Source organism: Onychostoma macrolepis, chromosome 24 (assembly GCF_012432095.1).
Source record: "Onychostoma macrolepis isolate SWU-2019 chromosome 24, ASM1243209v1, whole genome shotgun sequence".
Lineage (NCBI taxonomy): Eukaryota > Metazoa > Chordata > Actinopteri > Cypriniformes > Cyprinidae > Onychostoma > Onychostoma macrolepis.
In genome coordinates this window covers 17,022,893-17,041,594 of record NC_081178.1, presented here as the reverse complement: position 1 = coordinate 17,041,594, position 18,702 = coordinate 17,022,893, and the positions used below count along the sequence as shown (strand labels likewise).

Sequence of the window (18,702 nt, the reverse complement as noted above, 5' to 3'; positions counted from 1 at the left end):
TGTTCTTCTGAACTTTCTATTCATCAAAGAAACCTGAAAAATTCTACCCAGCTGTTTTCAACATAATAATAATAATAATAATAAATGTATGTTTGAGCAGCGAATCCAAATATTAGAATGATTTCTGAAGGATCATGTGACTGGAGTAATGATGCTAAAAATTCAGCTTTGAAATCACAGAAATGAATTACGTTTTAAAATATGTTCAAATAGAAAACACTTATTTTAAATAGTAAAAATATTTCAAAATTTCTTTGAAAAAGTTTTTGCTGTACTTTGGATCAAATAAATGCAGACTTGGTGAGCAGAAGAGACTTCTTTAAAAAGCATAAAAAATCTTACTGTTCAAAAACTTTTGACTGGTAGTGTCAGAGACTAAAGGGACTTTGCTAGTGTATAGGCTATTATTTTTGAATCTTTAAAATATGTAATGAAAATGTGTATTCATTAAAGCATCTAGGGATTTTAACCCATTTCAAATAATTGGCCTAGCCTGTAAGACACTAAGGCTGATGATACACGGGGCAACTTTTTGAGCAATTTTGCCAGGCACCTTTTTTTGAGCAGTGTTGCTTGGGCACTTTTCCATTGAGAATGGGTAACACATTTCTATCTGGATAGCCTATTTTACCTGGTTACCTGTTGACGGCAACATTTCCCAAAGTCGCCCAGAAACATTGCTCAAAAAGTTGCCCAGTGTATCATCAACCTAATGGCAGGTTGATTTATAGTCGTCTGTGAGTTGCCCCGGCCTGTCTCTCCACATAACATCCAGTAGAGGGCAGCAGAGATTAAAAATAATATACACATAACTTTCCACTGTAACTTATTAAAACATTTCCGTTGACATCTAATTCAAATAGCATTTTTTTCCAAGACAGAGACGAAATAATGTTCCATAAGAAACAATAAATCAATGCTTTCCATTGTTTGCACCTCTCCAGCAGACTGACGCGAACAGCTGGAGAAGGGCTTGGTGTTGTGACGCCCCACGTGTGTTCTGCACGAGTATAAATAACACACACGCGCGCGAGCAAACACAGCCGACAGCACTTCAGCCTTTCAGACACCAAAATGCTAATTTTCAGCGGTTTCCTGCATCAGCACTTCGTGGCAGTGAGATTTAATTCGCGGGTGAATGACATGATGATATAATGCGAAATGTTTGGATGACCTTCTCATCGGAAGCGCTGGGAATGACAATGTCTCCAGTTTTTCCAGTTTCACTTCAGGCAGCTGGAAGCCGCAAACCATAAAGCGACTCTTCACGGACGAATGCCTTAAATATTATTGTCATAATTTGTCATGATGGACTGTCTATCACGCAGTGCGTACTGGCCTCTCATTCGCTTTCTGCTGCCGCTAGCCATTACAAATATAGCCATCGACTTCGGAGAACAGGTGAGATATGATGCCTTTGAACCTGTGAACTCTGCGATTTTGGCATGCAACCGCTTTTTACGGAACGGACATCTGTGAAATGTTTGTAAATATACTCGTTGCACTTGTTTAGCTGCATGAATGTTGAGTCCAGTAATGTTGGGTTAGTATTGATCATTAATCTTAGGGTGGCGTGGCGTAGTGGTGAGCTGGTAATCTAAAGGTTTTAGGTTCGCATCTTGCTAGCGTTGATCCGTGCCGTGCCCTTGTTCCCTTGAGCAAGGAAATGGTAGATTTTAAAAGTTGACCTGTTTTGGTTTATGGCTTGGTGTTTTTGTGTGTTACCTTCTACATTTGTATTATTTTGTGAATAGTTTTGTCCTTCATAATTTTGCTGAAAAGCTTACAATAAGTTTAACGGCAAGTTACATTGTGACAATCTAGAATTCCACAGAACGCAATGGGCTTCAAGCATATTGGTCTTTTCCCCGACACTAATAGTGGAAATGTTCAATAGTTTGGTGTTTTTGCAGATTCAGATTGTAAGGTGTGTATCTGCATTGATTTAAGAAACCTAACCTGAGAAATATGTTCTTGTTTAAAAGTGTGACAACTAGCCCTGGTAAATTGCTTTGAAGTGTCAGGCAAATTCTGAGAACTTGTTTTCTAGATGCCTTATGTCAGGCATCGCTGCAAATAAATCTATGTTCTATCTCTGGTGTCTACTGCATGGATGAGCAAATTGCTTTTAATTATTGATTGAATTTCCCAAAATGCAATGGGTTTGAGTGTATGAGTATTCCCCTTGCATAACATGCTGCCAAGACTGCCACTCTTTCTTAAAGTAAAACAAAGTCTAAATTACAGGTTATGAACTGGTTATCGAGTCAGAGGAAATTTCCAAACACATCTGCCTAGAATAAAAACCAGTTACAGTAGATTTCCTAAGTGAAATATGGGGTCAAGACCTAGCTTTATCTTTAAGATGAGTGTTTTTTACATGCATTAATTCCAAAGGAAAAAAAAACAGATAGTAACAAAAACACAGTGCACAGAAATTCTACATGCATAGATGTACATACATTATGTGTAATCTTTATACTTTTCACACCACATTTAACCATGTGATAACATCTTTTTTGAACCTATTGTCAGTTCCATAAATGGCACAAACTGTCCTTGTGAAGTGTCACTGCTGTCAAACCAACAGGGAAACATGTGGAAAGGAATGTTAGGAGCTCTGTTATGTCTTTGTTGTTTGAATATGTATGCCACAACTAGATGCTTTTACACTCGTCATAAAATAATTCACAGTGGACCATATTTAACTGAAAGTTTCACTGTGAAGATAATCTCTTAAATTTGTAAGGATGACCCGGGCTTTCAGTATTATAGGATATTTTTATGCTATCAGGACATACCTCAGATATGCACTGAATGGTTAGTAATCAGAGGAAGGTTCATCAAGTTCATTTGGGTACAAAGCTCAACCAAGTTGGGTTTGATAAATACAGTAGTTTCAGGCAATGTTTTGTTTTTGCTCTTTGGGTCTGTGGTACACATTGAAGTTTAACGTGTCTAGGTTTGTGTCGTTTTGTGTAAGGAAAGTGACAGTCTTATTAAGTGTGTGTGTGTGTGCGCGTTTGAGCGAGGAGTTAGACGGGATAAGGATTAGTCTTATGTAACTAATGTGTGAGTGAGTGTATTTTTAGCAGCGCTCATTGTCTCTTTGGTTCTCTTGTTCTTGGTCTGCTATAGGCAGCTACACAGATAAAACTGGAAAGAAACTAGAGTTGTCAATATAGTCTATACAAGTTGAGTTTTTGTTAGCGTTTATGGTCCCCATGTGTCTGTATGCACTCCTGAGAATGTCTGGCCATGCTCCTGATGACATGGATTGTTTCCTGCAGGATCTCCTGCCAGACATGGATCAGGGCTTCACTAAGCTCTTGGACAGTCTGTGGTGCTAATTAGTGGATTTCGATGCTCTAATACATAATATCCCAGAGGTTCTCAGGTCTGGGGAACGTGAGGGTCAGTCAATGCCTTTGTCATCAAGGAGCTGCCTACACACTCTGGCCTTATGAGGCCACGTAAGATCTGACAGTGGCTCTGAGGATTAAATTCTGACAGTTTGGTCAAAAACAAGCACACAAGTACCCTGCTGGAGGTCATTTTAAAGGGCTCTGGCTATGCTCCTTCTGTTACTTCTTCATCGCCACGGACAAATAAAATAATTGTTTAAAAAAAAAAACTGTGAGGTTGGTAGCTAGCTAGCTATTTGAAAAGACTGCATCAAATCTAGCTTCAGCGACATCAGCACCCTTTTAATTCTCTTTTTTTTTTTTTTTCGTTTTAATTCTCTTCTCTTACTGTGGCTTCAGTGGAGTGCTCATTTTCAAAACTGAAGCTAATAAAATTTGTTTGACCATTGAAACTAGCCATTCTTTCCATTTGAGAATACACAAAGCCTTAAATTAAACACCAAGGACATTGTGCATGAATTTGCTGAAAGAAAAATATTCCCTAATTTTCCCCTAGATTCACAATGTCCTTCAAACTAATTTTATTAGCTTAAGTTTTGAAAATGAGCACTCCACTGAAGCCACGGTAACCGAAGAGAAATAAAATGAAAAAAAGAGAATTAAAAGGGTGCTGAAAGAAAAAGAGAATAAAAAGGGTTCTTAGAAAGGCCCAGAAAATGCAATCAAAATGAGTGAGCTGTATTTTTTTTATTATTATTATTATTATTATATATATATATATATATATATATATATATATTTTTTTTTTTACTTACTACATTTTTGGGCCACTGTGCCAAGATTGTATTTGCATGCAGTAGTTTAGTAAATACAGTGGCGTTTTAGTGCCATGTTAAAAAAATAATAATAATAGTAATAATAAATCTATAATTATGAGATTGAAGTCCTAATATTTTACGAGAATAAATGTTTTAAAGGGATCATCGAATGTCCGTTTTCCACAAGTTGATATAGTTGATTATTTAGGGTCTTAATGAAAAGTCTATACCATACTTTGATTAAAATTTCTCAATGGTAGTGTAAAACAACATCTGTTGTACCTTGTCAAAAACAGCTCTGTTCAGTGTATGTGCCTTTAAATGCTAATGAGCTCTGAGCAGTTCTCTGAAACTGTACACTTTAGCATTTAGGTAGATGGGGAGGGGGCACATTCCCTTCAAAAATAAAGGTAATCCACTGCGTCTTCCACTTCCTCCATCCACTCAGATGTCAGGAGTGACGATTGCTATGTTAAATATTACATCCAACAACAAAACACCTCAGTCGCTTAGGAGCCATTCTTGTCTACACCTGCTCCGATGTCGAAACAATGGCGGACTGATGACAGCTCACTCAGGGCGGGTCTCTAAAACACCAGTGTCTATCAACAGTCGTGGGGGCGGCCTGGGTCTGTGTGATGTCACACAGCCAGGAATCTGAGAATGGCTTGATCTGAGAAAGGATTATGTTTTTTGTGGAAATAAAAACACTGGGTGAATTTATCATTATAGGGTGGTTGTGTACACACACTGCCAACACACATTTATGTTCAAACTACATGTAAAAGGGAATTTTGCATCCGATGACCCCTTTAATATTTTACGAGAAGAAAGCAATGTTATATTGCATGAATAAACTGTTAAAATTCTACACCGCAAAAAAAAAAAAAAAGTATGTGCCTTTCGTTATTCACATGTATTCAACATGATAAACAGCAATAAAAATTTTCAAAAGTTGAAGTAATCTTCAACTCAGGTAACTGATTTATGAATAGCAATGTTGGCAAAGTTACATTGTTGGCTTTTCTGAGGTAAATGTTCTGTTATGAGTGTTACGACTGTTATGGCGATTCACAAGCTAATACTGATGTTTTTCGAAACCTTGATTGATTACATGAGACATTCATTTGATTAAATTGTTCAGATTTTTTTCAACACCCCTGATATTCATTCATGTTTGTTTTGTGCTGTAACTAGTAGAAAAGAGGAAAAGATGATTGACTCACTGCTTGAACTGAGGCGAATACAGTGATCTCTTGCACATTAAAGAGCGTAAAAACACATTATTTGTTTGTATTTTGTGATAATATTGAATTTAAAGGCTAAGATTTTGTTTTATATTAAAAGTAATTAAAGTATTAAAAGTATAATAAATGGACTATGAACAAATTATTTCCAGGCATTTATACTATAAATAAAAACAGCCTGTGAATTAGGGCTGCAACAACGAATCGATTAAATCGATAAAAATCTATTACTAAAAGAGTTGGCAACGAATTTCATAATCGATTCGTTGTGTCGCGCGACGCGGAGACGTTTGATAATTAAACAAAAAAAAAACTTTAGTTGAGCGTGGAGCGGAGTGAACACACTCGGTCTCTCTCGCGCACTGATGCTAGCAGAGTTCGGCGCCTCATAGACAGGGCGGAGCAAAAATTTTAAAAAACGAACGGAGGTAGAGGAAAGATACATGGCGGAGGCAGAGAAATCCGTGCGACCCAAGTCATCCAAGGTGTGGGAGCATTTCACACTAAATAAACAGAAAAAGTGTGTTAACTGTAAAATATGCAAAAGCGACATGGCATGGCATGGGACGCAGGGGCGGCGTTTCCGTATGGCAGAGTATGGCAGTTGCCATACCCTAGCCCAGTCAGGTGCTGTGAAAAATTATCCAAACTTGAGTTATTATTATTTTAAATCAGAGGGTTTTAAAAAATAGTTAACCAATGATAAGCATTAAAAAGAGCTTGTCAGTAAAACTTCATAACGCCATTGGATCATCAAGCTCTCAGCGAAACCTCCCTTCACCCCGCCTCCGTTCAGATGGATGCGCCGCGCACAGCCTGGAGACAGATCTCCGCTTTTTCGCAACGCAATTGCATTGCAAGACTAAAGACACGTTTTTATTCACTCGCCTTTTTTGGACCATTCATTTTTCAATCTGTTGTCATGTATAGCTACACTGCAATAAAAGCTTTTCTTACTTAGTAATTTTGTCTCGTTTCCAGTCCAAATATCTAAAAAATCTTAAATCAAGATTACTAGACAAGAAAAATGGCATGAGAAAATTAAGTGATGCTTAAAACTTCTGTTTGAGATTATATCTCATTAAGATTATTTTTCTTACCCCATTGGCAGATAATTTTGCTTGTTTTAAGCAAACAATCACTTAATTTTGAGGTGTTTTTTCAGAAAACAAGACATAATTTCTTATGCTATTTCATGTGGCTAGTAAATGTATCTTGATTTAAGATTTTTTTTAGATATTTAGACTGAAAACAGGACAAAACTGAAAAAAGTCAGAAAAGCATTTTTTGCAGTGTTTATTCTGTGCTTTGTCCCATATAGGTTATTATTGACAAATATATTTGTGCGTGTTGTACTTTTTAATTTAATTTTAAAGTTCTTTTATAGCACTTGGTCATCTTAAGCTGTGTTTAAATGTGGTGTATAAATTAACCTTGCACTTACTACAATGATGGTAATAATTTAATGAATAAGCTTCAAGTGAACTTGAGAGAGAGAGAGAGAGTGTGTGCGTGTGTGTGTGTGTGAGAGTTTGTGAGTGTGTGCGTTTGCAAAAGTGTATGCGTCTGCGAGTGTGTGCATCTGCGAGTGTGTGCGTCTGCAGTGTAGTGTAGCGAACAAGTTCTGACATTCAAACAAATCCTGTTAAATTTTCTGATTTGTATTGTTCTTTATTTTTTATAAATTATTTATTGTTCTGGCAGCTCAGGTGGCACTTTATTTAAAAAAGTCTATATATTTGGCAGATGTAAAGCATACATGTGTATGTTTTTTGTGTTAGTCCATTTTTATTTTATTATTATTATAACAGCTCAGGGATGTTCAAGGAGCAACATGTTTGTGCACTTTCTAAAGATTTTAGTTCTGTTTTTGAATAAAGGGTTGTAAATGAATGCTTTTCTTTTTTTTTCTTCTTTTTTAAAAATCCGATTCATCGATTAATCGAAAAAATAATCGACAGATTAATCGATTTATTAAAATAATCGTTAGTTGCAACCCTACTGGGAATAGCCTCGTAATGTTATTTACCTCAGAAAAGACCACAATAAGCTAACTTAAGTTAACTGAATTGGAGCCCACTTTAACCTATAATGTTTGGGGGGGCCAAACAGGTTTTTATTTTATTTTTATTTTTTTGGCATATGGGCCCAGGACTGATTTGCTACTCCACTGGTTGCAGCCACTGCCTTATGCTACAAGTAGTCGCAAAGACCCTAACAAAACACAAAACTAGTGACAAATCAGTCAGGAAGGATAAGGAGTGGGTAATTGTCTGTGGCTACCACCTGCAAAACCATGTTGTCTTTCTGTTGCCTCTCTAGTGCAGGTGTTGTCACTTTCATTTGCACGAAAGAAGATGATTCACAATCACTTCTGCTTCCTATCCCTGTTTAATTGCCTGGTGTTATACTGAGATCATTAGGTGTTCCCTTAAATTTTTTGAGCCATGCATATACACTATATTGCCAAAAGTATTGGGTCACCCCCTTCTAATGAACAGGTTTGACTACTTTAGTAATTTCCATGAGTACAAATCTTAATTTTTAAGCATATAATGACATTCTGTGGAATTGTGTGCTACTAATTTTAAAGCAGCAGTTTGGACAGGACCCTTTTCTATTCAGGTTTCTAGTAAGGTTCAAAAAGAAATGATTGATTTAGTCAGTGTGGAAGAACTTGACTGGTCTGCAGAAAGCTAAGTCCTAATCCAAGCTGAACACCTCTGGCGTGACTTTAAATCTTGAGCCAAAAACTCTTTACCAAACACCAATGACTTGTACATACACTATATGGACAAACATATTGGGACACCCCTTTCTTTAGAACAGAAAAAGGCACTTCCAAAACTGTGGCAACAAAGATGGAAACATAATTCATGTATTTAAAAATTGTATTTCCATCTCTGTTGCAACAGTTTTGGAAGTGTCTAAAATGACTGTACCCATATGTACAAGTCATTGGTGTTTGGTAAAGAGTTTTTGGCTCAAGATCTGCATTTAAAGTCACACCAGACGTGTTCAGCTTGGATTAGACAACTCTGCAGACCAGTCAAGTTCTTCCACACCGACTAAATCAGTCATTTCTTTTTTAACCTTGCCTTATACACAGAGGCATTGCCATGTTAGAATAGAAAAGGGTCCTGTCCAAACTGTTGCTTTAAAATTAGAAGCACACAATTCCCTAGAATATCATTATATGCTTAAACATTAAGATTTGTACTCATGGAAATTACTAAAGTAGTCAAATCTGTTCATTAGAAGGGGGTGACCCAATACTTTTGGTAATATAGTGTGTGTGTGTGTATTATAAAATATATACACACACACACAGCAATGAAACAGGCCCTTTCTCTTTCTTATATCTGTTTCAGGCTCTAAACAGGGGCATTGCTTCTGTGAAAGAGGACAAGGTTGAGATGTTGGCCAGCTATGGTCTTGCATACTCGCTTATGAAGTTCTTTACTGGACCCATGAGCGACTTCAAAAATGTGGGACTCGTGTTTGTCAACAGTAAGAAGGAGAGAACCAAGGCAGTCCTCTGTATGGTTGTGGCTGGGGTCATTGCCATCATCCTCCACATCCTAATAGGTGTGTAAGTCTTGTCAATACAATTTCTAATTTAGTGTTCTTCGATGAAATCTTTTATTAAAAACTGTCACATTTCCCCAGCTTACACAGATCTGGGCTATTACATCATAAATAAGCTCCACCATGTGGATGAGTCAGTAGGAGGCAAGACAAGAAGGGCATTCCTGTACCTCGCAGTATTTCCATTATTAGATGCAATGGTGAGTATGAACGTCATAATATAACTTTTAACAGGAGATTCAAGATCATCTTTTGGATTAGAATATTGGCATAGTCATGTGAAGTAGTAAAGAGTATGTAAACACAAGAGTCAAACAAGAGATGTAATAATTGCAGTTAATTACATTTTGTTATTGCAAATGGAGGATCACACTGAGTGCATTGCATTGTGGTATTCAGAATTTTGATCACTATATTCTATATACTGCAAATGTTGGCAATTATGCTATAGTTTTCATGTGGTATTCCATGCATGCCGACAATTCACCTGCATACTGCAGAAATAGTCAAAGTTGAATGGTACATACTTTTTTCATATGCACTGATTTAATTTTGCTCCAAAGGCGTGGATTCATGCTGGCATCCTCCTCAAGCACAAGTACAGCCTCCTAGTGGGATCTGCCTCTATCTCTGATGTTGTTGCACAGGTAGCCCTCTATAAACTGTTGTATGCTAAGTTCCTGTCATCTCCCCATGATTGTAAAAAAGTGCATTTTATATGTTAGATTTTTATCTGATATTCAAATGATAGGCATTTGTTAAGTCTGTTATCAGCAAAGAGGCAGAGAAAAAGCAGGAAGCGGGAGATAAAGTGATGTTACAACTGAGCAGAGTTTATGAAATATTCTTAGTTGTGTCTTTCTTGATGTTTAGTCGGCCTTCTGATTAAATTTAATATAACAAGTAAAGGAAAATGACTGCTTCCCTGCATTGTCATTGTCTTTGACCTTGAATGGGCAAATTGCCTTATTTCTAACAAATTGCCTTATTTGCCTTATTTATAGCCCACAAAGATGTGACTAAAATAAACAATAGTATCAAAACAATGTAAAATGGCAAATGGTATACACACTAGTGTTCAAAACTTTGAGGTCGGTATGATTTCTGAAAATGTCTAATGCTTAACAATGGCTGTTGCATGAATGTTTCAGAGTAGGTTTAGATTTAACAAAACCAAACAAATCCAGGCTGGTTTAGATCAGGTTCAGCAGGCTCACAGCGCTCGATATAAACATTCTTTGTCAACTCAGGGTTTGATCCAGAGTTTGTGAGTTCAAATGAATCAACTGAATTTAATCATTTGTATAGTTTCACAAAGAGCTCAAAAGAAATCACATTAAGTTTAGGCCTAGTCGTTTTAAAAGCTTTTATATATTAAAGCTATTTATATGTTTATAGTTAATTATCAGTTAATATAAATAATTATTATTCATGAAATATAAGTAGAATTAATAATTAACAGCAAAAGAGGGCTGATTTTGTCTTAAGTTCACTGTAAACTGCTTTAATGTGAAGTGAAAGATACAGGGAGTGGCTTTATTACATCAGATAAATGTCACTTTGCTCACAGCTGATTGGTCCAGTTTGGGTTTGCCCAGAATAAAACCTGCTCCGGAGCAGGTTATGCTGCAGTGTAAGTTACCAAAGCGATGAAACCTGCTCAGAACCAACCCAACTTCTTGAGCCTGTAAAAACTCAGAGTTTGTTAAAACTAAACACAAACGTATCTGGGTGAAAAATGAAACTGGCTTCGTGCAACAGGCCTCAATTTTTTATTCATTTGATATTGTAAAATCTCTAATACTGTGTAAAATATTGCAATTAAAAATAACTGTTTTCTATTTGAATATATTTTAAAATGTAATTTATTCCTGTGATGGCAAAGCTAATTTTTTAGCATCCATTACTTGATCTATGATTCTTCGGAAATCATTTTAATATGCTGATTTGGTGCTCAAGAAACATTATTATCAATTTTGAAAAAAGTTGTGCTGCTTAAATTTTTTTGTGGAAACTTTTTAATAATTTTTTTTCAGTATTCTTCAATGAATAGAATATTCTAAAGAGCAGCATTTATTGAAAATATAATACTTTTGTAAGATTTTGAATGTCTTTACTGTCACTTTTGATTGTTTGATTCACAATTTAATGCAGTCTTGCTGAATAAAAGTATTATTTTCTAAACAAAAATGCACTGACCAAACTTTTGAATGGTAGTATAAATAAGTAAAAATTTAAATATAATTTTTTTTTTTAAATAAGTTTTTATTATAATAATATAAGAAGAAAATGCAGTTATACATCATCTCAATAAGCACAACACGACTGTAAAACACATGACATTTAAACATTTTCATGTAGTGTAATGTAGCTTAAAATATTAAGATAAAGATTATCAGTATTTAAAATATTATTAAACTAACATGATTTAATTAAACTAAAATTAAATAGTTTAACATCTAGGCTCATACAGTTTTTGGCACATCATGTATATGCAAATCTGGCAGTTTTTTATTTTGTGCCACCTGTCAAAGGGCTATTTTGAGCACTCATTTTGCATTGCAGATTTGCATAGCATGTAGAAGCTACAGCGTATCTCTTTTTTTTTTTTTTTTTTGTTGAATGCATACATATTTGTGCAGGTTTGTTTTGTGTTTAAACATGTACTTACGCTTGCCCAATATTTAATTGATTCTTGACTCTTCTGTTTGCCTGCAGATAATATTTGTGGCGATTCTTCTCCAGAGTAACCTGGAATGTTTAGAGCCTCTTCTCATTCCCATTCTCTCTCTGTACATGGGAGCTCTGGTACGGTTCACTATCGTAGGACTGGGCTACTACTGTAACGTCCATGACAATATTCCTGAATCAAGTAGCATCGAACAGGGGGTATGTTCATCAAGAAGACTTTTGTAGAATATTCAGAAAGTTGCATCCTGTATTCAGAGTACTTTTGTTCACTTCCAGGGCGACACCACCATAAGGAAGATGCTAAGTTTCTGGTGGCCGCTTGCCCTCATTTTGGCCACTCAGCGCATCAGCAGGCCCATTGTCAATCTGTTTGTCTCTCGGGACCTCAAAGGCAGCGCTGAATCAACCGAAGTGAGTACTGATGGGTGCTAATGTGTACTAGAGTCAACAGTAAGACACAGCAGCCTGTTCTAACTTAATTGTGTGTGTTTGCTAGGCGGTAGCAGTACTCACAGCAACATATCCGGTTGGCCACATGCCCTACGGCTGGTTAACAGAACTACGTGCCGTCTATCCAGCATTCGATAAAGTAGGTGGTGGTTTTGACTATGAATGTCGCAATGCATTTTTACAGGCATAAAAAACTAATATAATTTTTTTTTTGTCTTTTTATTGTGATAGGATAGTTTAGAGTTGACATGAAGCGAATTGGGAGAGAGAGTGGGGGGCGGGATCGGGAAAGGTCCTCAAGCTGGGATTCGAACTCGGGACGCCAGTAGCGCAACAACGCTATATGTCGGCGCACTGCCCACAAGGCTATCGGCACTGACAAACTAATATAAAAATGTAGTTCCTATTCAACTTTTTACTGTATATTATTATCTTTTGTTATTTGGTAAGAGAGTTATATAAGACCTTAGTAACTTTTATTTGTCTGATTTGTCTGGAGGCTTTGGAATGTTTTTAAGTCAACACCCGATGACTAGTTTTCACAATAAAATGCCTCGTCCTGTAGACCTGTAATTATACCATTCAAAGACCTACAACAGTCAGATTAACATGTGCTTGATTCAACATGTTTAGGTTTTGCCTCTTTTTGATTAGATGCGTAACCAGTATCAGCATTCTGTGTGGTTTAAGAGGCATTAGGTGTTAATTTTATGGTTGTGTTGGTGAGATTGAGTGAAAGATTTAGATTGGGGAAAACTTGTTTCGTAACTTCTAATTGATGTTTTTGTTGTCACTAGCACTCAGTGTTCTTCTGGTAGACAAGAAAGATAACAACATGCTTTTCATTGTTGATGAACATAGTTGTATAGTGGGTGTGAAAACATCTTTCTTGTTTTGGATGGAGGGTGCCAGATTAGCATGTTTTCTTGTCTTTTCAAAATGTTTTTCCACATAAGCATAATGGCTTAGCTTTTTATTGTAACCTGTATCATTTGGAGGATAAATAATAGTAATTGTACTTCTTTTGTTTTAACAGAATAACCCTACTAATAAGTTAGCCAGTGGTCTGACGGTCACCAAATCACATATCAAGAGGTTCACCCTTTGCTGTTTTCTCCTCTCCTTAACGGTAAGATCTATTAATCTATATGCAGCCTTGATGAGCATAAAAAAAATTGTTCAAAGAGTTTCAAAAAATTTAAAGTGTTAGAAATTCTGCATATATAATAACTGGTGTGCAGTATCACGGCATAGTTGTCACTGCTTAAAATCTAATGTCACCTACAGTAAAAAAAAATTTAAAGATCAACCTGATTTACATGCATGTACCCAGAGGATATTTTCATAATGTTTTTAGTTTCATTTGGTATGTCAAGGCTGAGTCTGTTTAGATCAGCTGCTCAAGTTCCAACATAAAACAGATCTTTGCCTGCACGTGAAAACAGCGTGCATTTTTCACATGCCATACAGTCAGTAAACACTGATTTCCGTTCCCACGTTGGTCATAAACCCATTTTTTTCTGTTTGCTTATCCTGGTCTGACCTCGACTTGCAGACGAAAAAATAAATAAATAAATAAAAAACAGGTTAAAATGAGTCACAATTTTTATAATGCACGTCCAGTGGTTTGTGTCTCCAAAAACACCACAAGGGTTGTTGGAAAGCAGATGTTAGACATATGGTGAAGGTTTTACTTTATCACAGACAAAAAAGTATCCATGCTGTAAACAGACAAAAAATTCTCAGAAAAACAAACTATAGCTTGGTTTAACGGGTCGCAGTTTTTGCTGTTTGTTTTTGATTTCCATGACATGATTTGTAGGTGTGTTTTGTATAATTATGGATTATAGGATTGAATAAAATTGAAAAAAAAAACATGTGGGTAGATCTTGCACACCCACTTTTCTGAATGGAGATGTGCCACCAGTGGAGATGTCTCAAAACAGCCTGAAGATATTTGGCAGATTTCCTGATTCTTGTTTCATAATGAGTGGAAAAAACAACACATCAAATAATCTGGCATAGAATCAATGGAACAATCAAAAGCAATTGCACAAAGTTTTGTTTTGTTTTGAAAAATACAAAAATGCTGCTGCTTCAATTGCACAGGTCTTCAGGAATTCCTAGATTATCTTTAAATTGATATTCCCATAAAAGACAAAAGCTTTCATCCACACATCCATCATCAGAGTCCATTCATTTGGGTTTCGGTGTAAAAGTGTTCGTGACTATAACTGTGGTATGAGTGAGCACTGAAGGTCAAAGCCAAGTGCACATTACATGACTCAAGCCCATGGCCTTTAACTTGGTCAGATGTGGAGGATCTTTCACTGTACACAGGCATGCCAGGCCTTTGTCAGACTCTATTGTGCCAGAATAGAGGAATGCCCGTAGGCAGGGCGTCAAGCAGGCTTAGTGTGAGACCATTGCATAATCTAGTCTTGCTGGAATGAGAAGAGTCTCATAACAAAGACATAGTCGAAACTGACTGGCACATCTAAGATTAAGAGTAATGAAGGAGTGAAACAAAATGTACACTTAGACATAATGCATATAGTGATTATTTCTGTAGTGGCACTACAATAAGGTTCACTTTACTGTTCCAGAGTTTGAGGTTAATGTTTTTTTTATTCAGCAAGGATGCATTAAATGGGTCAGAAGTGACCGTATTGACAGTGCTGTTACTTGAGCATCATATCAGCATATTAAAATAATTTCTGAAGGATCACGTGATTTAAAACTGGAGTAATTTAGCTTTGCCATCACATGAATATGACATTTTTAAAGATGTATTCAAATGCTGTTTTTACAATGATAAATTAATGCAGCCTTGGTGAGCATAAGAGATTTCTTTCAAAAAAATTGCTGACCCCAAACTTTTCAGTGGCAGTGTATACATGTATATTTGGTGTAAACTTTTCACCCAAAACTGATAAATTAAGTAATTTGTGCACATACCTGTGTTTTCCAGATGTGTTTCATTGTATTCTGGACGCCTCGTGTTTCTGAGCGAATCCTGGTAGATGTCATTGGGGTGGATATGGCCTTCGCGCAGCTCTGCATTATTCCACTGCGGGTCTTTTCCTTCTTCCCTGTGCCTGGTACCAAAAGTCTTTTCTTTAACCTTTTATTTGACTTTGTACTGCATATGACTTTATATGATTTACAGTGCATTATATCTATGTGGTATTGCGTCTGTGTTTTTCTATCAGTTATGGTTCGAGCTCATCTGACGGGCTGGTTAATGACGTTAAAGAGAACTTGTGTGCTGGCACCTAGTTCAGTTCTGCGCATCGCTGTGCTCATCTCCAGCCTTCTGGTGCTGCCTTACATGGGGTTAGTATACAGAGAATATACTGTATGCTAAATGCATCTCATTGAAATATCTTCTGGATGTGCTTCTCTGCTCAGTATGTGATCTGTGAAGTAATTAGCTCTCATGCTGCCTCTGAATTTTTAGTGAGTCTAAAAATAAACCGTTTCAAATCTCTGTCTGCATTTTGTGAATTATTTAGGATTCGGCTCCTCAGCTAATGCAGTCTGCTGCAGCAACTTTTAAAATAAGCTCAGAAAATTGTTATTTAAAGGGTTTTTGGGGTTTGTCTTTGTGCAGAGTGCATGGTGCCACACTGGGCGTGGGGTCTTTATTAGCAGGATTTGTGGGGGAGTCCACCATGGTTGCAGTTGCTGCCTGTTACGTATACCGAAAACAGGTGAGGAGCAATCAGACTGCAGAAGTCAATGGTTCTGTAGAAATATTACAGCTTGTGTCCTATCTACCTTATTTTTCAATGTGAAATTAAGTTATTTTCTGTGGATATGCGAGACTTCAGATTCATTGGGCTCTATAGATGTAAGAATATGTGCAGTAAACTTAATACTGTTTGTGTTTGATTAAATTAAATTAAAGTAATATGATAACAAATCAGTTTGGACTGTTGTACAGCTAATGTATCTGGAAACAGATGGCACCGGACACCTTACACATTCAAGTTAAAAATTCCATTGACATTATGTTTGTGTGTGCTGTTCTCTTAATTCTAAAATAATTATTAAAATGGGTGTAACACTTTAGATTACACATTCGCTATTAAGTTTTCCCTCAAATAAACTCCTAATTTGCTGCTAATTGATAGTAAGGTAGTTGTTGTAGTAATTACAGTTAGGATCATACAAAATGCTATTGTTATTTTTTATTTAGTACTGACCTGAATAAGATATGTCACGACATTTACATATAGCCCACAAGAGAAAATAATAATACCCCATTCAAAAGTTTACATGTGCTTGATTCTTAATACTGTGTTGTTACCTGAATGATCCACAGCTGTGTTTTTTTTTTTTTTTTGTTGTTTAGTGATAGTTGTTCCCTTGTTAGTCCTTTGTTTGTCCTGAACAGTTAAACTGCCTGCGGTTCGTCAGAAAAATCCTTCAGGTCACACAAAATCTTTGGTTTTCCAGCATCTTTTGCATATTTTAAACCCTTTCCAACAATGACTGTATAATTTTGAGATCCATATTTTCACACTGAGGACAACTGAGAGATTCATACGCAGCTATTATACAAAAGGTTCAAACAGTCACTGGTGCTCCAGAAGGTACAATGCTGGGGGGTGAAAACTTTTGAACAAAATGAAGATGTGTACATTTTTCTTATTTTACCTAAATATGTTTTTTTTTTTTTTATTTAGCACTGCCCTTCAGAAGCTACAGAAGATACATGTTTCCCAGAACACAAAATAAGTTCAATTTACCTTGATCTTCAAGTTCAAATTCAGGCTTATAATTCAATGCGTTTCCTTCTAAAGCATCAGAGTATTTGAACCTTTTGTAATAGTTGCATGTAAGTCCCTCAGTTGTCCTCAGTAAGAAAAGATGGATCTCAAAATTATACAGTCATTGTTGGAAAGGGCTCAAATATGCAAAAGATGCTGGAAAAATTTGTGGGAGCTGAAGGATTTTACTGAAGAACAGTGGGCAGTTTAACTGTTCAGGACTCATGAACAACTATCACAAAACCAACAAACAAAAACAGCTGTTGATCATCCAGGTAACTACACGGTATTAAGAATCAAGCATATGTAAACCTCTGAACAAGGTAAGTTTTTATAACTATTATTTTCTATTACATGTAAACATGTTATGTGAAATACCTTATTCAGGTCAGTACTAAATAAAAAATAACATGCATTTTGTATGATCCCTCTTATTTTGGTAAAATAATTAACATTTTTGCAGATTCTGAAAACTATGTAAAATTTTGACCATAGCTGTATGTGTTAAGGCTTTCGGTAGGGTTAAGTGATCATGGTCATGCAGAATACGGCATTAATATCCTGGTAATATTCATGCTAATAAGCAAGTTAAACTAGTGAATAGTGCTCTCTAATCAAAAGTGTTATCAAAACATGCTTTTAAAATCCTTATGTTTCGTATCTCTTCTGTGGTATTTATCAGTCTCACTGTCTGTTTTCAGAAGAAAACCCCAGAAGCAGAAATGGTTGTGGAGGACAACTCTTCCCCAATGAATGAAGTCACCCCCAGGACAGCGTTAGATGTCACTGAAGAGGCTGAGAATGAGCAGGTGGAAACAGAAGATGAATGAATCAAGGCATGGAAAGAAAAACAAGGGTGGAAGATACATTTTCCTTTCATTTGCAGATGAAATGCAGTACAATGTCTTGGATATTTGATGACAAGAGGCAACTAGTACTTTATCATTATACTTTTTTTTTTTTTACATTTCTACAATCTCTCCATTACCCCAGTTGAATTGCTAGCTTGATTGATGCTTGTATGGGGTATAATGAGCAGATTTGCATGTCTACATCAACTGCACTCCTGCACTTTTTGCACTAAGGCATATTTACACAGATGTCTTCCAAAGTTCCTGTTCTGCAGCCTGTGAACATTTGTATGGACCATTACAATCAGAAAACAAATCCTTGCAGAAAGAAAGCATCAAGAACAGGCTTGAAAGATGTTTTAATGATAGAACTGTTATCTGAACTTTGACCCTGAGACATGCCATCTGTTTCCTCTTTTGCCTTGAGACGCACAATAAATAGTTACACTTCGAGTGTATTATAACTTGCTCAAGAGGAATTTATTTTACTGACTTGGGGCACATACTAGATTTGAGTGTGGATGTCAGTTGATTTATTTTTGTATTCACTGCACAAATTCAGGTTTTGTATACTTTGCAAATGTCACTATGGAAATATTTAGGCCTGAAGATCACTTATATTTACAAAAGACTATTTGAGCTTCTGTGAAAGCATGAACGGATCATTTCTGATCAGATCTGATCCAGTATTTTGTGCTGGGACCACATTATAGAATCCATTTTCATGTTTCATTTCAAAGTTTCACTTTCAATATCTGTTTTGTCAAATTATTAAATGGAATGTAGTTCTGGCAGTTTTTAGGTACGGTTTTACTTTAGGTGCTCATGTTACTCGGTGCTTGTGGTTTAACTGAATGACAGCTCACGTGTCAGCACATACAAATAAACTAAGCACTTATGAATGCGTTATGGTTATT

The 18,702-nt window shown here is 36.3% G+C and overlaps 1 protein-coding gene across 2 annotated transcripts; it reads left to right on the top strand.

The window, feature by feature from the left end:
* The first annotated feature begins 996 nt into the window (after positions 1-996).
* ankha (ANKH inorganic pyrophosphate transport regulator a) lies at positions 997-18,679 on the top strand. Of its 2 annotated transcripts, none has more exons than XM_058765255.1 (12): positions 997-1,401; positions 8,802-9,018; positions 9,100-9,218; positions 9,582-9,665; positions 11,737-11,907; positions 11,986-12,120; positions 12,206-12,298; positions 13,196-13,288; positions 15,131-15,260; positions 15,372-15,495; positions 15,773-15,872; positions 17,639-18,679. In XM_058765255.1, the coding sequence occupies exons 1-12, from the start codon at positions 1,306-1,308 to the stop codon at positions 17,762-17,764; spliced, it is 1,488 nt and encodes a 495-aa protein (XP_058621238.1). In that variant the 5' UTR covers positions 997-1,305; the 3' UTR covers positions 17,765-18,679. The 2 variants fall into 2 exon arrangements, with proteins under 2 accessions (XP_058621238.1, XP_058621237.1); XM_058765254.1 differs by having other exon boundaries at positions 998-1,401; positions 17,636-18,674.
* Positions 18,680-18,702: the final 23 nt, after the last annotated feature.